The sequence below is a fragment of the Cydia amplana genome, chromosome 8, assembly GCF_948474715.1.
Source record: "Cydia amplana chromosome 8, ilCydAmpl1.1, whole genome shotgun sequence".
Lineage (NCBI taxonomy): Eukaryota > Metazoa > Arthropoda > Insecta > Lepidoptera > Tortricidae > Cydia > Cydia amplana.
Genome location: NC_086076.1, coordinates 19,380,002 through 19,398,647, shown reverse-complemented (window position 1 = coordinate 19,398,647; position 18,646 = coordinate 19,380,002). Strand labels below are relative to the sequence as shown.

Genomic DNA, 18,646 nt, shown 5'->3' with positions numbered 1-18,646 from the left:
GCCATTCTTTTTGTGTTGTCATATTTGAAAATTCAGTATTAGTTGACATTCAGTCGGACACATTCGTTTTAGTACGCCAAGTGTACTTATCTAGCAATAATTAATAATAGAAAATAATTTATTTTTGTTATTTTTTATTTATTTTTGTGTCATAAAAGAGTTATGTTAATGTCGAGTTTTATTTAGCATCCTGTCTGTGGCAGGGAATCTTTGTCTAACCCTAAGTGCTCTTAAATATAATATTACGCGAAACTCTTGAGTAGGGGGCGCCACTACCACAATCCTTCACAATTTACCGCGAAACGAGAGTTGAAAATTTGTTATCTAACCTCTCTATCACTTGCATATTCGAGTGATAAAGAGGCAGATAGCCAAGTTTCGATTTTCGCGTTTCCCGGTAGCCCCTTTTAAACAAACCGCCTTGATGCATCAGTGTGAAAACTTGTCAAAAAACAGTTTAAGGCACAGTATGTATAAGTTACTCTATGGTTTACGATGGGTACTAGTGCTGCACTCTGGCGTCCGAACTTTGCAGTAATACCCCCGATTCTCCACAGATTGTGTAAGGAATCGCATGCGATTTACGATACATTGTCGACCAAAGCTGCAAGGTCTGTAGAGCCCTTTAGATACAAATGTAATGTAAATGTAAATTAAAATATCTCGCGATTGGAATGATCATAGAACTTTATTAACATACAATAATAACTTAGTTTTATAATTTTCTTATACATAGATAGTACAGGGCTATAACCGCGACAATCGAAGTTCGCAAATCGTGGGCATCTTTCTCTGTCACTCTAATTACAATTTCATTGGAGTAAAAGTGAAAATCCCCGCAATTTGCGAATTTCGGTTTTCGCGGTAGACCTTCAGATATCGATTCATTAGAGCCAGCTCGCGATATTTGTGCGATTCTTTATTATACATAAAAGTAAGGACGTAAAGCACAAAGAACATCGTACACTGACCCGCCATTTCCTATCTCTATCGCACGCACGTATGATGACACTGTGCGAGCGGGACAGAAATACAATTACATGCGTGCGATAGAGATAAAAAGAGGCGGGTCAATGTCCGTCCATACTTTAGTTGTCCATGCGGTAGAACCTCGGGCTGAGGTACTGGTGCGAGCGAGACCCTTGGACTGGGGTACTGGGCGCTAGGTGGGAGTAGTGCGACATGTGCGGCGCGTGTGCGTGTGTGTGTGTGCGCCGGTCCGGGAACGGAGACCCGCGCGAGTAGTACCGCCGCTCGATCACCTGCAAACACGTGCATTCATTCGATCTAAAATGAAATTTAAATTAAATTGAAGTTATAGTAACAACGAGCCGATGCCATCGAGGGAACGCGGTGTTGTATCGAGGTTCTTCGTCTTGAATATTAACTAGTCTTTGCTTTAACTAACCTTATCAAAAAATCGTGTTAATTTCACGGAGTTACTCGTCCCAGGTCCCAAAGATCTGGAAATAAACATGATTATAATTCGCTCAATATTGTTGTAAAAATATACTAGGGGATAAAGTGAAAACAGGAGCGAATGAAATTCATAGCGTTCGAACATCGTTCGAAATCACATTGAGAGTTCAAAACCATAGATTCGTAGGTAGGCCCAGCATTAGACGTCTGTCGATTGATCTACAGGGTGGCCAACTTAGAGGTATACAACTTTTTTTTGCCGCCATTTTATTTTGGCGGTAAATATGACAGTTATTGCATGAAAATTAGTTTGTGTAGATACGGCAAATTTATTATGGAGCGTTTTACGACGGAACAACGTGTTTTAATAATTAAAAACAATAGAAACATTAAAAATTACGTTTCCCGGTCGATTAATTTCGAGAAACGGTGACATTGACTGGCCCCCAAGATCGCCTGATTTAACAGCTCCTGACTTTTTTCTGTGGGGCTATCTAAAGGGACGTGTCTATGCGAATAGGCCAACGAACCTTCAGCAATTAAAACAAAATATTCGAAACACTGTCGCTGAATAACGCCAGAAATGTGTGAAAAAGTGATGAAAAACGCGATGAAAAGGGTTCGCATCTGCCATGCTGCTAGAGGTGGACATTTGTCTGACATTATTTTTCATATGTAATTGCTGACCCTACATATTATATTTAACAAGGAATACTTAATATTTTTTATGTTTTATAGAATAAAATTTCAAAAATAAAGTGTATACCTCTTATTTGGCCACCCTGTAATAACTATTCTAATAGTAATTATGAGCACCGACTCAGCTTGCTGGTGGCTGTTGACAAAGAGTTCATTTGCCTGTTGCTTCTCTTCTGCTAGATGGGTACAACTTGGTACCGATCACCAATATGGGAGCAAATGTTTAATCCATCATGAACTCGTTTAAGACAAAAATCCATGAGCACAAACCTGGCCTGGTGGCAGTTGACGAACAGTTCATCTGCCCCGCACTGCTCGGCGATGCTGCTAGCGAGGCGGCGGTACTGCCCCCGGCGCTGCTTCTGCTAAAGACGAGTCACCCACAAACCTGGCCTGGTGGCAGTTGACGAACAGTTCATCTGCCCCGCACTGCTCGGCGATGCTGCTCGCGAGGCGGCGGTACTGCCCCCGTCGCTGCTTCTGCTAAAGACGAGTCACCCACAAACCTGGCCTGGTGGCAGTTGACGAACAGTTCATCTGCCCCGCACTGCTCGGCGATGCTGCTAGCGAGGCGGCGGTACTGCCCCCGGCGCTGCTTCTGCTAAAGACGAGTCACCCACAAACCTGGCCTGGTGGCAGTTGACGAACAGTTCATCTGCCCCGCACTGCTCGGCGATGCTGCTAGCGAGGCGGCGGTACTGCCCCCGGCGCTGCTTCTCCTAAAGACGAGTCACCCACAAACCTGGCCTGGTGGCAGTTGACGAACAGTTCATCTGCCCCGCACTGCTCGGCGATGCTGCTAGCGAGGCGGCGGTACTGCCCCCGGCGCTGCTTCTGCTAAAGACGAGTCACCCACAAACCTGGCCTGGTGGCAGTTGACGAACAGTTCATCTGCCCCGCACTGCTCGGCGATGCTGCTAGCGAGGCGGCGGTACTGCCCCCGGCGCTGCTTCTGCTAAAGACGAGTCACCCACAAACCTGGCCTGGTGGCAGTTGACGAACAGTTCATCTGCCCCGCACTGCTCGGCGATGCTGCTAGCGAGGCGGCGGTACTGCCCCCGGCGCTGCTTCTCCTAAAGACGAGTCACCCACAAACCTGGCCTGGTGGCAGTTGACGAACAGTTCATCTGCCCCGCACTGCTCGGCGATGCTGCTCGCGAGGCGGCGGTACTGCCCCCGTCGCTGCTTCTGCTAAAGACGAGTCACCCACAAACCTGGCCTGGTGGCAGTTGACGAACAGTTCATCTGCCCCGCACTGCTCGGCGATGCTGCTAGCGAGGCGGCGGTACTGCCCCCGGCGCTGCTTCTGCTAAAGACGAGTCACCCACAAACCTGGCCTGGTGGCAGTTGACGAACAGTTCATCTGCCCCGCACTGCTCGGCGATGCTGCTCGCGAGGCGGCGGTACTGCCCCCGGCGCTGCTTCTGCTAAAGACGAGTCACCCACAAACCTGGCCTGGTGGCAGTTGACGAACAGTTCATCTGCCCCGCACTGCTCGGCGATGCTGCTAGCGAGGCGGCGGTACTGCCCCCGGCGCTGCTTCTCCTCGGCCAAGTCGAACTTAGTGCCAATCACCAGAATGGGTATCTATTGAGAAAAAATGGAAATGGCGAGTCAATGTACGAAATACTTAGCGTCCTTCCTTACTTTATCAAACATACCGATTTGGCAGATGCAACTAACTACGGTCGGAAACCAACCACGCCGAAATCGGAACATTATGAATCCCGGTTGGTCAATCGCCAGCGCATACAACCGATTGGCAAGAAAATCTGTGGAAGCCGTTGCGGTGGTCGAATCCAATCAGACCAATAGACGCCTGAGAGTGGAGTCTAGGGGCAAAAGGTGACTGGCCGAACGAAAGCTGACAGACTGGTTGCTATACAAATTAGCTATTTGGTTGGCTGATTGTCAAATCGAAAACTGTTTATTAAATCCTTACGCCTGCTAGGTAAAATCCGTCGCACGCGTCCGCGCCAGTTAGCGTGCTCATTCTATTTTTCGGTTACCCTAGCGGGCGGCCTTACATCCAGCGTATGAGTCTGGTCTGGGGTTTCAACCACGTATTATGAAGTCTTTGAAGGATTTTGAGGGGTTAGCAATTCTATATAACAGTTCTTACCTGAGTAGAGCCTAGGAACTGTTCTGGGTCGATATCAATATGCTGAAGCGCTGGGTTGTCGGAGTTTAGGATCTCGGAGAGCCATTTCTGTAGGTTAACTTGACTTTTCCTGTTGGTTAGGTCGTGAACTAGAATGATTCCTGTAATAGAGAGATAGAGAGGGATACTCTAAGAGGGATGCTTTACTTTACAAGAAAGTGGCGATGTGCTTACTGTTACGTTTAGCACTGCAAAAGTCCAGGATGAAACTGGCATTATAGTCCTGACAGTAAAGAGACCTTTGCTCAGCAAAGCAAAGGTTGCGTCGAAATATCGGGAGCTCGAAAACAGTAAGTAATCACGGTTCATATCCACGTCGATTATATAACTAAGTCTAGGAACAATTTTATTTTGAGTCCTGTTTATGAAAAAATCTTTGAAATTCCCTGAGGCCTACCTGTCAACTTTATCACTCAACTTTATAAAGGACCCATTTCACCAGCCCACCTTTATACAATACCATGGTATTGTATAAGGTGCCGGCCCCTGCGGCTCGCCCACGAAGTTCGGCTTGTTCTGCTGCTGCGTGTCTTGCCGGTCTTGCATAGGTCGCTATGTAATACGTGCCATAGGGCCAACATACCGTGTGCAGGCTGGTAGAACACGTTCCTAGTATTCCTGTGGCCCTGCGATCCGCCCACGTCCCAGAACTCTACGAAGAACGTGTTCTGCTGCTGCGTGGCCTGCCGGTCTTGCATAGGTCGCTATGTAATACGTGCCATAGGGCCAACATACCGTGTGCAGGCTGGTAGAATACATTCCTAGTATTCCTGTGGCCCTGTGATCCGCCCACGTCCCAGAACTCTACGAAGAACGTGTTCTGCTGCTGCGTGTCTTGCCGGTCTTGCATAGGTCGCTATGTAATACGTGCCATAGGGCCAACATACCGTGTGCAGGCTGGTAGAACACGTTCCTAGTATTCCTGTGGCCCTGCGAGCCGCCCACGTCCCAGAACTCTACAAAGAACGTATTCTGCTGCTGCGTGGCCTGCCGGTCTTGCATAGGTCGCTATGTAATACGTGACATAGGGCCAACATACCGTGTGCAGGCTGGTAGAACACGTTCCTAGTATTCCTGTGGCCCTGCGAGCCGCCCACGTCCCAGAACTCTACGAAGAACGTGTTCTGCTGCTGCGTGCCCTGCCGGTCTTGCATAGGTCGCTATGTAATACGTGACATAGGGCCAACATACCGTGTGCAGGCTGGTAGAACACGTTCCTAGTATTCCTGTGGCCCTGTGATCCGCCCACGTCCCAGAACTCTACGAAGAACGTGTTCTGCTGCTGCGTGCCCTGCCGGTACTCGTGCAGCTTCACCTCGGCCGCGCAGCCCACCGTCCATGTCGGCGACACGAGCACGCGCCCGTGCGCGATCAGGTGCGTTAGCGATGTTTTTCCCACGCCTTCAAAAAAAAAGATACGATAATACAGAGTGCCATGTGAATTTTGCCATGTGATATACGTCTTACCATACTCTGAGAGGTGGATAAGTAGGTCATACAGGTCATACTACTCATACTAAACCACTTTTACTTTGAGCTCAACCCCGAAAAACATTATGTTAAAAAATGTGAGACTTCCAATTTTTTTCAGGGTTGGCTCCATAATAAAAGTTGTACAGTATGACCTACATATTCAACCTTCAGACTCTTCAGAGTATAGTCAGATATAACAGAATCAGCCTGTGTAACACATTTAACACATCTGGAGTTGTAAGCGTCCATAGGCTACGTTAAGCGAACATAGGCGGGCTTTCTGCTTGTTTGCCACCGACTTGCTATAAGAAACAATTAAATCATGAATTAAAATTTAATAGATTAATTAAATGTCTTTGAAAAAAGAAGATAACATAAATTATTTAGTTTAACACAAATTTTCTGAAATATATCCTTTTATGGCCTAAATTTCATCTTTATTTCGATGAAAATAAAATACAAAAATTTTGGTAGATAAGACTCAAAATCTAAATTAGGCGCCAAACAAAGTTATGCCGGAATGTTGCCTAACCTTCAAGGATGTCATTAAAGCAAACTCGTCAAAAAGCAAGTGGAAGGTTATTGATACATGTTTATTTTGTGTACTACTGACATACGGAATAAAGTGTTGTTATTTGATGGACTAGTGAAAATTGGGAACTGATTTACCAGAATCGCCAAGAACAACGACTTTTACTTTCTCAATTGCAGCCATATCGTGATATAAAGCAGTAAGTACTCATTATTTTGATCACTTTTGACGTTTGGAATGCACGCAGGCGTGCCAACATTTCCTTTTTTTTTTTTTTTTCATGACCATGTCCAACATTTCCAAGACTAAAATGTTGCCATAACATAGAACCATCGACATACCATGGAAAGGATTGTAAATTAAAATTTTGGGTTTTAAATCCTTTAACTCACCATCCTCACTTCTTCTTGATTTCCTCGGTCATTTATATCAATCAATTCATTTAATAACATTGATTAAAAACTCAAGAAGACAAAATGATAAATTATCATTAAATTAATGATTAATCGATTCTGAATCATTCGATTGTGCACAAAGGGGTGACCATTTCGGAAATGTCAACACTGTCAACTTCAGCTGTCAAATTGGTCACGCTCTCGCTCATGTCGCTTCGGTTGCTTTGCTTTGTGGCTTGGACTTCCATAATGAAGAACGAAACAACTAAAATCAATAATAATGCGTCCGCCATTGTATAGTCAGTGTCATATTTTTTCAGTATTATACTATAAAGGTATTGAATAAAATGCAACGATCAGGCATTAGATACATCGAATTACTTTCTGTCCAATAGTCACAATGGATACGTCTTATAAAGTGATAACCGTGCTCCTTTATATCGTAAACTCCGTGCATCCCTACTGTGGCCCATACAATGGCCAAATATGCAAAACATATACAACCGGGTACGTGTGGTATAACCATACGGGTGGTCTGGAGAACGAAAAGATTACAACTGGGCTGTGGAGAGAAATGATATCGACTCTCAGGGAGCCGTGCCGCAGCCGCGCCGAGAAGCTGCTCTGTGCCTACGCGTTTCCCAAGTGCATCAACAAGGATGCGGTCGGCGACTTCGCGTTGCCTCTGTGCTACGAAGACTGCATCGCCGTTAAAATGCAGTTTTGTTACAACGACTGGATCGTTTTTGAAGAGCAAAAACGCCGAGGCGTTTACTTTGAGTCTAGAGGCCATTTCCGATTTCCCGAATGCGAGGAACTTCCTCGGTTTTCAGGGAAAGGTTCACACGTGACATGTAATGATGTGGGCATCACTAACATGGACTACAGTGAAGTGACCACGAGCTGCGTGCGGGGCAACGGCCGGTACTACCAGGGTACGGTGAACGTCACCGAGAGCGGCAAGGCCTGCCAGGCCTGGGAGTCTCAGTACCCCCACCAGCACACGAGACCTCCGCTTGTGTTTCCGGAAGTGCAGAACTCGAGCAACTACTGCAGAAACGCTGGAGGCGAGGAGCGTGGGCCGTGGTGCTATACCATGGACCCTGAGGTTCGGTGGGAGCTCTGCGATATACCACTTTGTGCCAACTCCACCTTAGAAGATGACAATATTATAGGACCAAGTATAGAGATGGAAAACTATTTTACGCCTACATTTATGTTATTGCTATCAGTTGGTGGCCTTGGGTGCGTTTTAGGGATTGCATCCATTGCTCTCTTGTGCCATTACTTTTTTAAAAATCATTACTCTAAGTGCAACATGCCTAGCCGCAGAAATGTCCCAAACATGGATATTGATCTTGACAAACTCCCGAGTAATATGGCTTATCACACCACCGGGGCTCAGCTGAACCCCAAACTGGAGAAACTGGAGTTCCCAAGAAATAATATTATCTATATCCGCGATTTAGGCCAAGGTGCTTTTGGTAGAGTGTTTCAAGCGAAGGCTCCCGGGCTGGTTCCGGAAGAAGAGTTTACTCTGGTTGCTGTCAAAATGCTCAAGGATGAAGCCTCTCATGACTTGCAACTAGATTTTGAGAGAGAGGCTTGTCTCCTGGCTGACTTTGACCACCCCAACATTGTGAAGTTGTTAGGTGTCTGCGCTATAGGGCGACCCATGTGCTTGCTCTTCGAGTATATGGGAAAGGGTGACTTAAATGAATACCTAAGGGCCTGCAGCACTGCCACTAACTACCCACCAATGTCAGAACACAGGGAAGACTTAAGGTTACTGGCAACACCACTGGGGCATTTAGATTTATTGCACGTTGCAAGGCAGATCGCCTCAGGGATGGTCTACCTGTCCGATCGAAAATTTGTTCATCGAGATCTTGCCACCAGGAACTGTCTAATCAATGACGACATGGTAGTGAAGATTGCAGATTTCGGTCTATCACATAAAATTTATTTACAAGATTATTATAAGGGAGACGAGCACGATGCTATCCCAGTGAGATGGATGCCTTTAGAAAGCATATTGTACAATAAGTATACATTAGAGTCTGACGTTTGGGCCTATGGTGTTTGCCTGTGGGAGATATTCTCTTTTGCCCTACAGCCGTACTTCGGAATGACCCATGAGGAAGTGGTTAGGTTCCTGAAGGACGGGAATGTCCTGGCGTGTCCGGACAACACGCCCCGCTGCGTGTATGACCTCATGCGCCAGTGCTGGAGCACGCACCCCACCGACCGACCCAACTTCAGACTGATTTATCAGACGTTAGATAACATACAAATGATTCTCGAACGAACTCATTCTGACTAATTTACAGTGTTCTGTGTATCAATTAATTATTAAGGACTGAGTTTGTATTTCATTATTTACTGTGTAAAGGACTCTTGCCCATAGATGTAAATAAATAGGTATCTACTTGTATTTTACGTACGTCATTACATTATTAAGTAAGTTTAATTCGGCAACTATTTATTGTTTATGTCAATTTCTATTATAAGTAGTAATTGTAATTACTAGCCAACCTACAACTTGATGTTGATCTCTTGTATTTACTTAAATTTGGGTTTGAGTGGTATATTGGAATTTTAATTGTAACTAGTATTGTTTGCTGTATTGTTTGGTTGCAAACGGATAGTCATGGGACTATTTAGATACATAATTGTCTACAGGTATTTATGAACTGTGTCATATTTTCTGTTCTCAGCATATGTTTGCTGAAATCCAAATGACAACTTGACTGATCGCAATTTCAAACAGTTTGAATTTTTTATTGGAATAGTTCTTAATGATTGTTTGTATTGTTGTAACGTCCTTATCTTATTGGAATCGAATAGGCTTAAATTTATTAAAACATTTACTAATATTTACACGTTACACTACGGGTGTACCCTAGATTTATCCCTCTCTTGTGAAATTCCAACTGATCAGAAATGTAGAGAATGGAAACAAAACTTGTACCTATGTGATTTGACCGAGTTATGTTTTGTTGAAATGAATATCCAACCTACCTCTTAAAAAAATCTTGATCATGCTAAAAGTATTTTTGCAGGCAGCTATTTTGCTAATGTTACCCATACTGATACTGACCTGTATTGTTTGTTGTTGTATACGTTTTAAGTAGCTAGAGGTCAAATTCAAATACTTAAGCCATTTTTTTTATGGTTTTCATTTGAAATGAAATCAGCAGAGATGTAAACCAACCTTCCATTCCATTAAAAAAAACAGTGTTTAAATATGTATAATGCTTCTTTTATAAACATTTTAAACCGAGTACATATTATAAAAAAATACCGATTTTAATAAAAAGTTTTAATTAGGAAGTTATTTTTTATTAGAATCACTGCCAAACTTAAAAGACTTTTCTTGTACAAAATGTAATTTAATTTAAGTATGTAACTTAAACCAATGCTGTTTTGGATTATATTTTTGTTTTGATTGTTATTACAATATGTTACTACGTATTCGGTATACTTAAACTTTACAAGACTATTTTCTTTTAAATTATTTTAGGTTAATTTCGTTGTTACAATGAAATAAATGTAACGAAATCAAAGGTCTGTTTATTTCACTCATTTAATCATTCCATATTTTAAATTATGCCACTGTTGACTTTTGTAAGTTGAGTTGGGGTGTTTTGTGTAAGTTGAGTAGGTACCTAAGGGCCACTTGCACCATCCCACTAACCCGAGGTTAAGCAGTTAAACCGTTAACCCAGTGTCAAATTGTACTGGTAGCCATGGTAACTCCAGGGTTTAACCGGTTAAACCCGGGTTAGTAAATGGTGCAAGTGGCACTTATGGTATATTTACTTGCGTGTTGCTCCACAAAAGTTAACACCCAGCCAGGCAGCAGTAACTGCCAGGAATCCGCCTGGTGGGCGCTCGTCAACTTTGCTCAGATGCCGAACAACCCGCTGGGCGGGTTGTTTTGTACGCAGCTATCTGCAGCTATAGACCACCGGTTTCTGGGGTAGTGCACCGTTTTTTGTCTGGCAGTGAATGTGTTAACTGTGGTGTGGATGCACCTTTAGGAATACATTGTTGCTGCCAAGAGCGATAGGGAAATAAAAATAACATATACCTTTCTCTGTCCGTCTCAGCAGAAAGTGTTCGGCGGTAAGATAGATGTACCTACAATCTTCCCGGCAATAAGTTTTTACGAAAGCGACTGCATCTGATCTGACCTTCCAACCCAGAGGCGAAACTAGGCTTTATTAGGATTGCTCTGAAAACCGACTAGGTACCTAAAATATCAATATGTCGTACATAACTTGGTTGATGCGAACCATGGTTTAACTCCTCCGGATTGAAAGTAGCATGTAAGTATGTACTACAAGCATTGTATTACTACAGTAATGAAGGTCCCAGTGAGCTTGGCCTTTAGGCACTGGCCGGCTATGATTTTACATTTATGACTCTCATACACTTCATCACATAGATATCAGAAACATGAATGTATGAATATATATAAAAGAGAAAATGAGCTGCTCATCTTATTCCGCATGCATTAGAAGCGATGCGCGACGCACGAGAGAGCAAGTCACACGCCGCACGCTCACTCAAGTTTGCCGATTGACAACTGACAAGGAAAAGTAAGGACGCTAAACACGGAGAATGTCGTACATTACAAACACACGGTACATTGACCTGCCTGGTGGTCTAGCCACGGTGACGATCGCTTTCGCTATCTTATCGCTTTGTGTCTCTATCACTCTTCCCGACAAAATGCCAATCGCTTACGCTATTTAGCGAAGACACAATTAAAGCGGTTCGATGGCGAAGCGATAGCGATTGTTACTGTGCCGGCGGGACTGCAATATAATTATGGACGTACAATCGATAGAGATAGAAAAATAACACAAGGGCAATATGCGAAATCCTTCGTGGTTAGCGTCCTCACTGTAATTAGTGTGGCACAGGGAAGTACAAAAGGGAAGCCATCACGTAGGCATATGAACATTTTATGAGTGCGAAAGAGGCAGACTACGAATGAAAAAACGTGCTTACTTACCTCTACTAACGACTAATGAGCCTCATAGCGGCCGCCAGCGGCCGCTTGAATGTACCAAAACGTTAGGTTAGGACTGGCAAATATATACGAAAAGCTGTACCTACTCAGGAAATACGATGGGCGAGTAATATCTTGGAATATACAAGTACAACAGGAAATAATTTACGCAATCACATAATTATTATTTCTTAATTCAATACATAGGTATCTCGGATTATTTATTACCTAATCTACGAAATAGATGCGCACGAGCAAGGATTAGTATCTAGGTAGAATCCTCTATTCTATGCGTCACTACTTACCTACCTACTTGCATATTAGTCATTGTTGAGGCAACACATAATTCCAAGAAAGATAAAATTAGGTTCGTTCTTCCTGTCCGATAAGCAAGGTACAGCGGACTTTATGATGGACGCTGTTATCCACGTGATATGAGAAATGTCAACTTTTAAACCAACGTATCCGATACAGGCAGTAACACATCAGCCGCTTCGTTTTCACTGTTTATCGCAAAAAATAGTCCGCAGTCTGCATTGATACATTGAAAGCCATACGTATACAAAAAAACGCCATAGTGTTCGGTGTAGCTGAATTGATGACTATTAGTCAATATGGTTCGAAGGACCAATGTTGCTTTGGTGAGCGTAAGGTACTATTCACATGAATGAATGTTGTAGCGATCGAAAACGAGGAATTTTTATTTAAAATACAAAATAGAGGTATTTACAAAACACTTTTTAACACTCAAAATACAAATACTTATAGCTGGTCAACCAAATCTTGTCAGTAAAATAAGGCGCGAAATTCAAATTTTCTATGGGACGATATCCCTTTGCGCCTACATTTTTCAAATTTGCCGCCTTATTCTACTGTCATGATCTGGTTGACCAAGTATACATACTTTGCGATGATAAAAATTCAAAATTACTACCTACTCTGATTTTCCGAGTCAGAAATGATCTCTTTAGTCTTTGAAAAGCATAATAGATGACATATATATAGATGTGTACCTACCTACTGTTCCAGGTATGACGGAGGAGCGGCTGGTGACGGAGGTGCCGAGCAGCTTGAAGCAGCTGGCGCGGCTCGTGGTGCGAGGCTTCTACACCATAGAGGACGCCCTCATCGTCGACATGCTCGTTCGCAACCCCTGTAAGTGACCACATTACCATCTTCACCACAGATCTTCTCAGTCGGATACTCTCGTCAGAGCAGTCCTGGTCATTGTGGTCGTTGTACGGCCTTTTTCGTTATTTCCCTCCATGCTTCTCTATTTCCTGCATTCCGTACGCACAGATTTAAAGGTGATCCTGTTAGATTTTTAACTTGTTCGGTCCATCGCATTGAGGGCCGCAATCTGGGTCTTGTGTCCACTCTGCCCTGAACAACAAGCCTCTCCATCGCGTCGTCTTCCCTGCGCGTAACGTGGTTGCTTACGGCTTAACCACATATGGTTGGCAAGTCCTCATGTGCGTTTCCAGAAACTTCCTGCCTTGCACAACTAAACTGTGATGAACTGTCCGCGGTATTTCCGGACCGATACGATCTTCAAACCTTCAAGAAAGAGCGTAGTCCCATCTTAAAGGACGGCAACGCACTTACACTACTTACAGCCCCTTTGGTGTTACGGGTGTCCATGGGCGACGGCAATCGCCGGCAGTCGCCGTGTGCGAACTCCCTTTTATAATCATTATTCTGTATAGACTTATTTTTTGAATGTGACATTACAATGTAATTTTACATACCTACTACGAGTACCTATAATAATTTTGTTCAGGTATGAAAGAAGATGACATATGCGAGCTGTTAAAGTTCGAGAGAAAAATGCTAAGAGCCCGAATAGCGACCCTCAAAAACGACAAGTTCATCCAAGTCAGACTCAAAATGGAAACAGGTAAATATTAGGTACATCATTTAATTACAATGAGATACCTATCATATATAGAATCTTTTATCACCCAGTAAAAGCATGAACATAAATCAAACGATTCCCTGCGATATCGTGACTGAATCGGCCGCCAACTGAAATAGATCTCATAAACGAAAGAAAAAAATAACCATTGTTACCTACTTTTTCATTTCCATTGCAATGGGAGGCATTGCAATGAAAATACCTTCATCATCATCTTCCTCGCGTTGTCCCGGCATTTTGCCACGGCTCATGGGAGCCTGGGGTCCGCTTGGCAACTAATCCCAGTAATTGGCGTGGGCACTAGTTTTACGAAAGCGACTGCCAATGCAATGAAAATACCTTCTTAAAATAATTTAAATTGTTTCCTAATAGTATTGAACCGGGGGTTTTAACGATGCGCCCTCCGCATCGCGGTAGCCTTACAAGAATCTTTCTCTGCGCTTCCCGTGTCTAAGTGCAATGTGCCCTTTCCATTGACATAGATATCTAGGGACTGGCTTTACGGGCAATAATAATGAGGCATGACAGGGGTCAGTACAGCGGTGTGAAATCGCTACAATGAGTTCGCATCACGCGCGTGATTGGTTGACGAGTTCGCATTACGCGCGCTATTGGTCGCAACTAGTCGCGTTAGACTGCACGATTGGCTGGAATTCGTGGGTAGCACCGCTGAACTAGTACGATGTTTAGTGCCCCATTAGCCCGTCCTTAGATATTATACGTCAATGGCCCTTTCAAATTACAGGCGCGGACGGCAAGGCACAGAAAGTGAACTACTACTTCATAAACTACAAAACGTTCGTGAACGTGGTCAAGTACAAGCTGGACCTGATGCGGAAGCGGATGGAGACCGAGGAGCGGGACGCGACCAGCCGCGCCAGCTTCAAGTGCCCCTCCTGCGGGAAGACCTTCACCGACCTTGAGGTCAGTTCTTATGTGATAGACCGAGGAGCGGGACGCGACCAGCCGCGCCAGCTTCAAGTGCCCCTCTTGCGGGAAGACCTTCACCGACCTTGAGGTCAGTTCTTATGTGATAGACCGAGGAGCGGGACGCAACCAGCCGCGCCAGCTTCAAGTGCCCCTCTTGCGGGAAGACCTTCACCGACCTTGAGGTCAGTTCTTATGTGATAGACCGAGGAGCGGGACGCGACCAGCCGCGCCAGCTTCAAGTGCCCCTCTTGCGGGAAGACCTTCACCGACCTTGAGGTCAGTTCTTATGTGATAGCAGAGCAGACGAGCCGCCTGATGGGAAGCGGTCACCCGAAGCATATTTTCAAATTAACTAATTTTATTTAATACTAGCGGCATCGCACGGGTTAACAAATTATACATAAACCTTCCTCTTAAATCACTTTATCTATTTAAAAAAACCGCATCAAAATCCGTTGCGTAGTTTTAGATCTAAGCGTACATATGTTATACATATGCTGTATATATACTAAGCATGTAGTGATACTCGCTTTGTTGTTGTTTGTCCTAGGGCACCCCGGAGGTGAATAGATCCTCCACAAGATCCTTCCACGCCTTTTTGTCTTGAGCAACTAACTTGGCCTCGCATTATTACACTTTTATTTTGCCACGAATAAAATACGTCATATTTTCCGAGAGCCCGAGACCCGGATATTTAGTGATACTCGACTTTGACCCCCTGCACACCACGTAATTCACGGACGCCCTTTTAAAACGTTTAACAATGATTTATGACTCTGTTCCAGGCGGACCAGCTGTACGACATGATGACGCAGGAGTTCCGCTGCACCTTCTGCAGCCAGGTGGTGGAGGAGGACCAGTCCGCGCTCCCGAAGAAGGACTCCCGCCTGCTGCTGGCCAAGTACAACGAGCAGCTGGAGCCGCTGTACCAGCTGCTGCGGGCCGTCGAGGGCATCAAGCTGGCCCCCGAGATCCTGGAGCCCGAGCCGGTTGACATCAACACCATTCGTGGGTGCGTAAACCCTATTCGTCTTTCCCAGTCTTCATCCCGACTCCCTAGCGTGTCAACTCCAAGTAAATTAAAGCGAGGCCGAAGGCCGAGCTGCGGGAGTTCAGTGCTTCCAAGCGTTCTACCAAGATTGAAGGGAACAGGCGGCATAGTCAAGGTGACAATCGTTTGCGCTTCGCCATCGAATCGCTCTGTGACTCTCTATTACTATTCCATATTAGTGTGACAGTGACAGTTGCGTTTCGTTCGCTACGTAGCGTTAGCGATTAGCATGTTGTCTACGGGGCGGGGCCTGTTAAGTAACGCGAACGATACTGATACGATGAATCTAATGAGGCTGCGTGCGTAGATTATATAATTTCATATTTGTTTGCAGGCTCAATACAAAACAGTCCTTACTCCGGCCCGGCTACGAGCAGTGGTCGGGCGAGGCCACGCGCAGCGGCGGCCTCGCGGTGGAGGAGACCCGCGTGGACGTCACCATCGGCGAGGCCTCGCGCGCGGCCCCGGCCAGGAAGGAGCGCCCTGTATGGATGGTGGAAAGCACTGTTACTTCGGGGGAACAGGTACGAATACAACGAGAGAGGGACGAAAAAAAATATTGACTTTAGTAGATCATCCGCTTGGCAACTAATCCCAAGGATTGGCAAAGGCACTCATTTTCACGAAAGCGACTGCCATCTGACCTTCCAACCCTGAGAGGAAACTAGGTCTGATTTTGTACTAGTCCTGTTTCCTTACGATGTTTTCCTGCGAACAGGTAAGGTATAAGGAAATATTAAATAAGCCGCCGTTCGGTTCCGAGCCGGGGTTCGAACCCTCAAGCTCCGCATTGAAAGTCGCACGTTCTCCAGAGCTCTTAGGACAACAACAACAGGTAACTAATAATTGGCATGTATATTTGCAATTGGATATGGGAGGCCCAAGACCGCACAAAATGGAAAAAGCTGGAAGAGGCCTATACCTCCAAAGAGGGTTCTGGTGAAATTTAGATTTAAGCATAGGTTAAGTTACTAATTTTATCCGTGATATGAAAACCAGAAATAAAAGGCTTTTTTTTTTTTTTATTATATTTGCAGAGCGAGGCGGCAGCGGCAGAAGCGGCGCTGGAAAAGGCAGCAAGCAGCGCCGCAGCAGCCAAGGCTAGCAGCAAGGGCGCCGACGACATCATGTCCGTGCTGCTGCAGCACGAGAAACAGAACACAGGTAGGTACCTCCTACACTAGTGGCTCTGTGAGCTGTAGACCTCGCGATCATAACAAAACTGAATAAATGTAGGTATGGCTCCGCCATTTTAAATTGAATCCACCAAAAACAAAAAACAAATTACCAAATTGTTGGTATGTACCTTTATATTTATAACATGTTATAATTTTTACACAATTTTGACTATAAAATATTATCTTCTATTTGATCTATTTGATCATAGAAATTGCTCAAAAAATTTCACGTTTCTACGCGAATCGGTTGAGAATTGCGAGTATTGCGACCAGAGGAGAACATACGGATATACGAAAGCATTTTTGCCCAAGCTGAAACGGAGACCTTCGCAGACGCTCGGTCAATGATGTATGATGACTGATGCTGTTGAGCACAACAAGGTTCAAGTTATAAATAGGGTTCTTGCATTTGAATTGCGTAACGAATTTTTCTTGTCCTTTGCAGACAACTCGGCAGCGAACGCACTAAAGGCAGAACCGGACAGCTCAGACGATAGCGAGGTGGAGTCCAAGGACCCCTTCAAACTGAAGACAGACGTCGAGGCAATTGGTTAGTGCTTTTATTCTATTGTATCTGTATAAGTATTTGTACCTGTATCTGTATTTGTATTTGTATCTGTATCTATATCTGTATAATCTGTATCTGTATCTCTGTATCTGTCCCTGTATCTGTAGTAGACGTGCGCCGACCGGATTTCTATTGCAAAAGTGAGCAAGGCTTTCCAGCATAACAAGCACGCTATGCCAGCGTGTTGGAGAAGATGTTTTAATGGTAGGCACATGTTCTACTCTACGGAACTCGTCATTGTAAGAGCTTAGATCGCTTGGTTCTAATGCTGGACCTGATTCTACCTCTTCCTCATCAATAACCGGGCCGCGCCGCGCCGCGCCGAGTGGACGAGCCGGCGGCGGCGGCGCCGGCGCGGCGCGCACGTCTAATCTGTAGCTGTATCTTTAACTGTATGTGTACCTGTATCAGTATTTGTATGAATCTGTATCTGTATCTCTGTATCTGTACCTGTATTTGTAGCAATATGTACCTGTATTTGTAGCAATCTGTACCTGTATTTGTAGCAATCTGTACCTGTATTTGTAGCAATCTGTACCTGTATCTGTATTTGTATTTGTGCTATAATGTACGGTATTATTCTAGCGGAGATGGAGAGCTCCTCATCAGAAAGCGAGGACGGCGCGCCCACGGTGCTGGCGGCGGGCGCGCGCGTGGCGCTCCCCGCGGTCGACGACGCGGTCATCGCGCGCATGACGCCCCAGGAGAAGGAGGCCTACATACAACTCTACCAGGACTATTACAGCCACATTCTGGATTAACGTTTCATGTTATTATATGGAGCAACTAATCGCTGTAGTTTTATTCATTTGGGTTGATATTGGGTTAATTACGTGACAGGTTTTTAATCCTCTCCCCCTCCCCTAACCTCATGTGAGATCTTTCAAATTTTGGACTTAACAAAAAAACGCAATTTGTTTCGTTAGGGTTCCGGACCTCAAAAGGAAAAAACCGGAATCCCTTGTAGGATCACTCGGGCGTCTGTCTGTCTGTCTGTCCAACTTCAACTTCAACTTCTTCAACTTCACTTTTACACGTCAACATTGAATTTACATACAAGCAAGCAACAGTCCGTCTGTCACAGCCTATTTTCTCGTAAACTACCTACATGTAAGTTGAAATTTGGTACACATAATATAAATTAGTGACCTAAAGACCACTTTTGGGGGGCAAATGAAATGAAATGAAATATTTTTATTTCGAACAAGAAGTAAATGAAAAAGTTAATTAAGTAAATGAGTGAGTAAGTAAATAAGTTTCGAAATGAGAAAGTTAATAAATAAAGTTTTTCAAACTATATCGTGT

At 44.5% G+C, this 18,646-nt stretch overlaps 3 protein-coding genes across 3 annotated transcripts; 2 read left to right on the top strand and 1 right to left on the bottom strand.

Annotated features, from left to right (window-relative positions):
• Positions 1–1,088: 1,088 nt before the first annotated feature.
• Positions 1,089–6,541, bottom strand: LOC134650514 (rab-like protein 3). The gene is made up of 6 exons (XM_063505470.1): positions 6,422–6,541; positions 5,471–5,680; positions 4,241–4,380; positions 3,569–3,705; positions 1,409–1,463; positions 1,089–1,262 (listed from the first exon to the last, which is right to left on the bottom strand). The coding sequence occupies exons 1-6, from the start codon at positions 6,465–6,467 to the stop codon at positions 1,089–1,091; spliced, it is 762 nt and encodes a 253-aa protein (XP_063361540.1). The 5' UTR covers positions 6,468–6,541.
• On the top strand, positions 6,294–18,102 carry LOC134650122 (general transcription factor IIE subunit 1). Its single transcript, XM_063504957.1, has 9 exons — positions 6,294–6,483; positions 12,729–12,854; positions 13,480–13,596; positions 14,360–14,538; positions 15,330–15,556; positions 15,930–16,119; positions 16,633–16,759; positions 17,219–17,323; positions 17,927–18,102. The coding sequence occupies exons 2-9, from the start codon at positions 12,731–12,733 to the stop codon at positions 18,100–18,102; spliced, it is 1,245 nt and encodes a 414-aa protein (XP_063361027.1). The 5' UTR covers positions 6,294–6,483; positions 12,729–12,730.
• LOC134650121 (tyrosine-protein kinase transmembrane receptor Ror2) lies at positions 6,888–9,113 on the top strand. Its single transcript, XM_063504956.1, has one exon. It carries the CDS (start codon positions 7,080–7,082, stop codon positions 9,000–9,002), a length of 1,923 nt encoding a protein of 640 aa, XP_063361026.1. The 5' UTR covers positions 6,888–7,079; the 3' UTR covers positions 9,003–9,113.
• Positions 18,103–18,646: the final 544 nt, after the last annotated feature.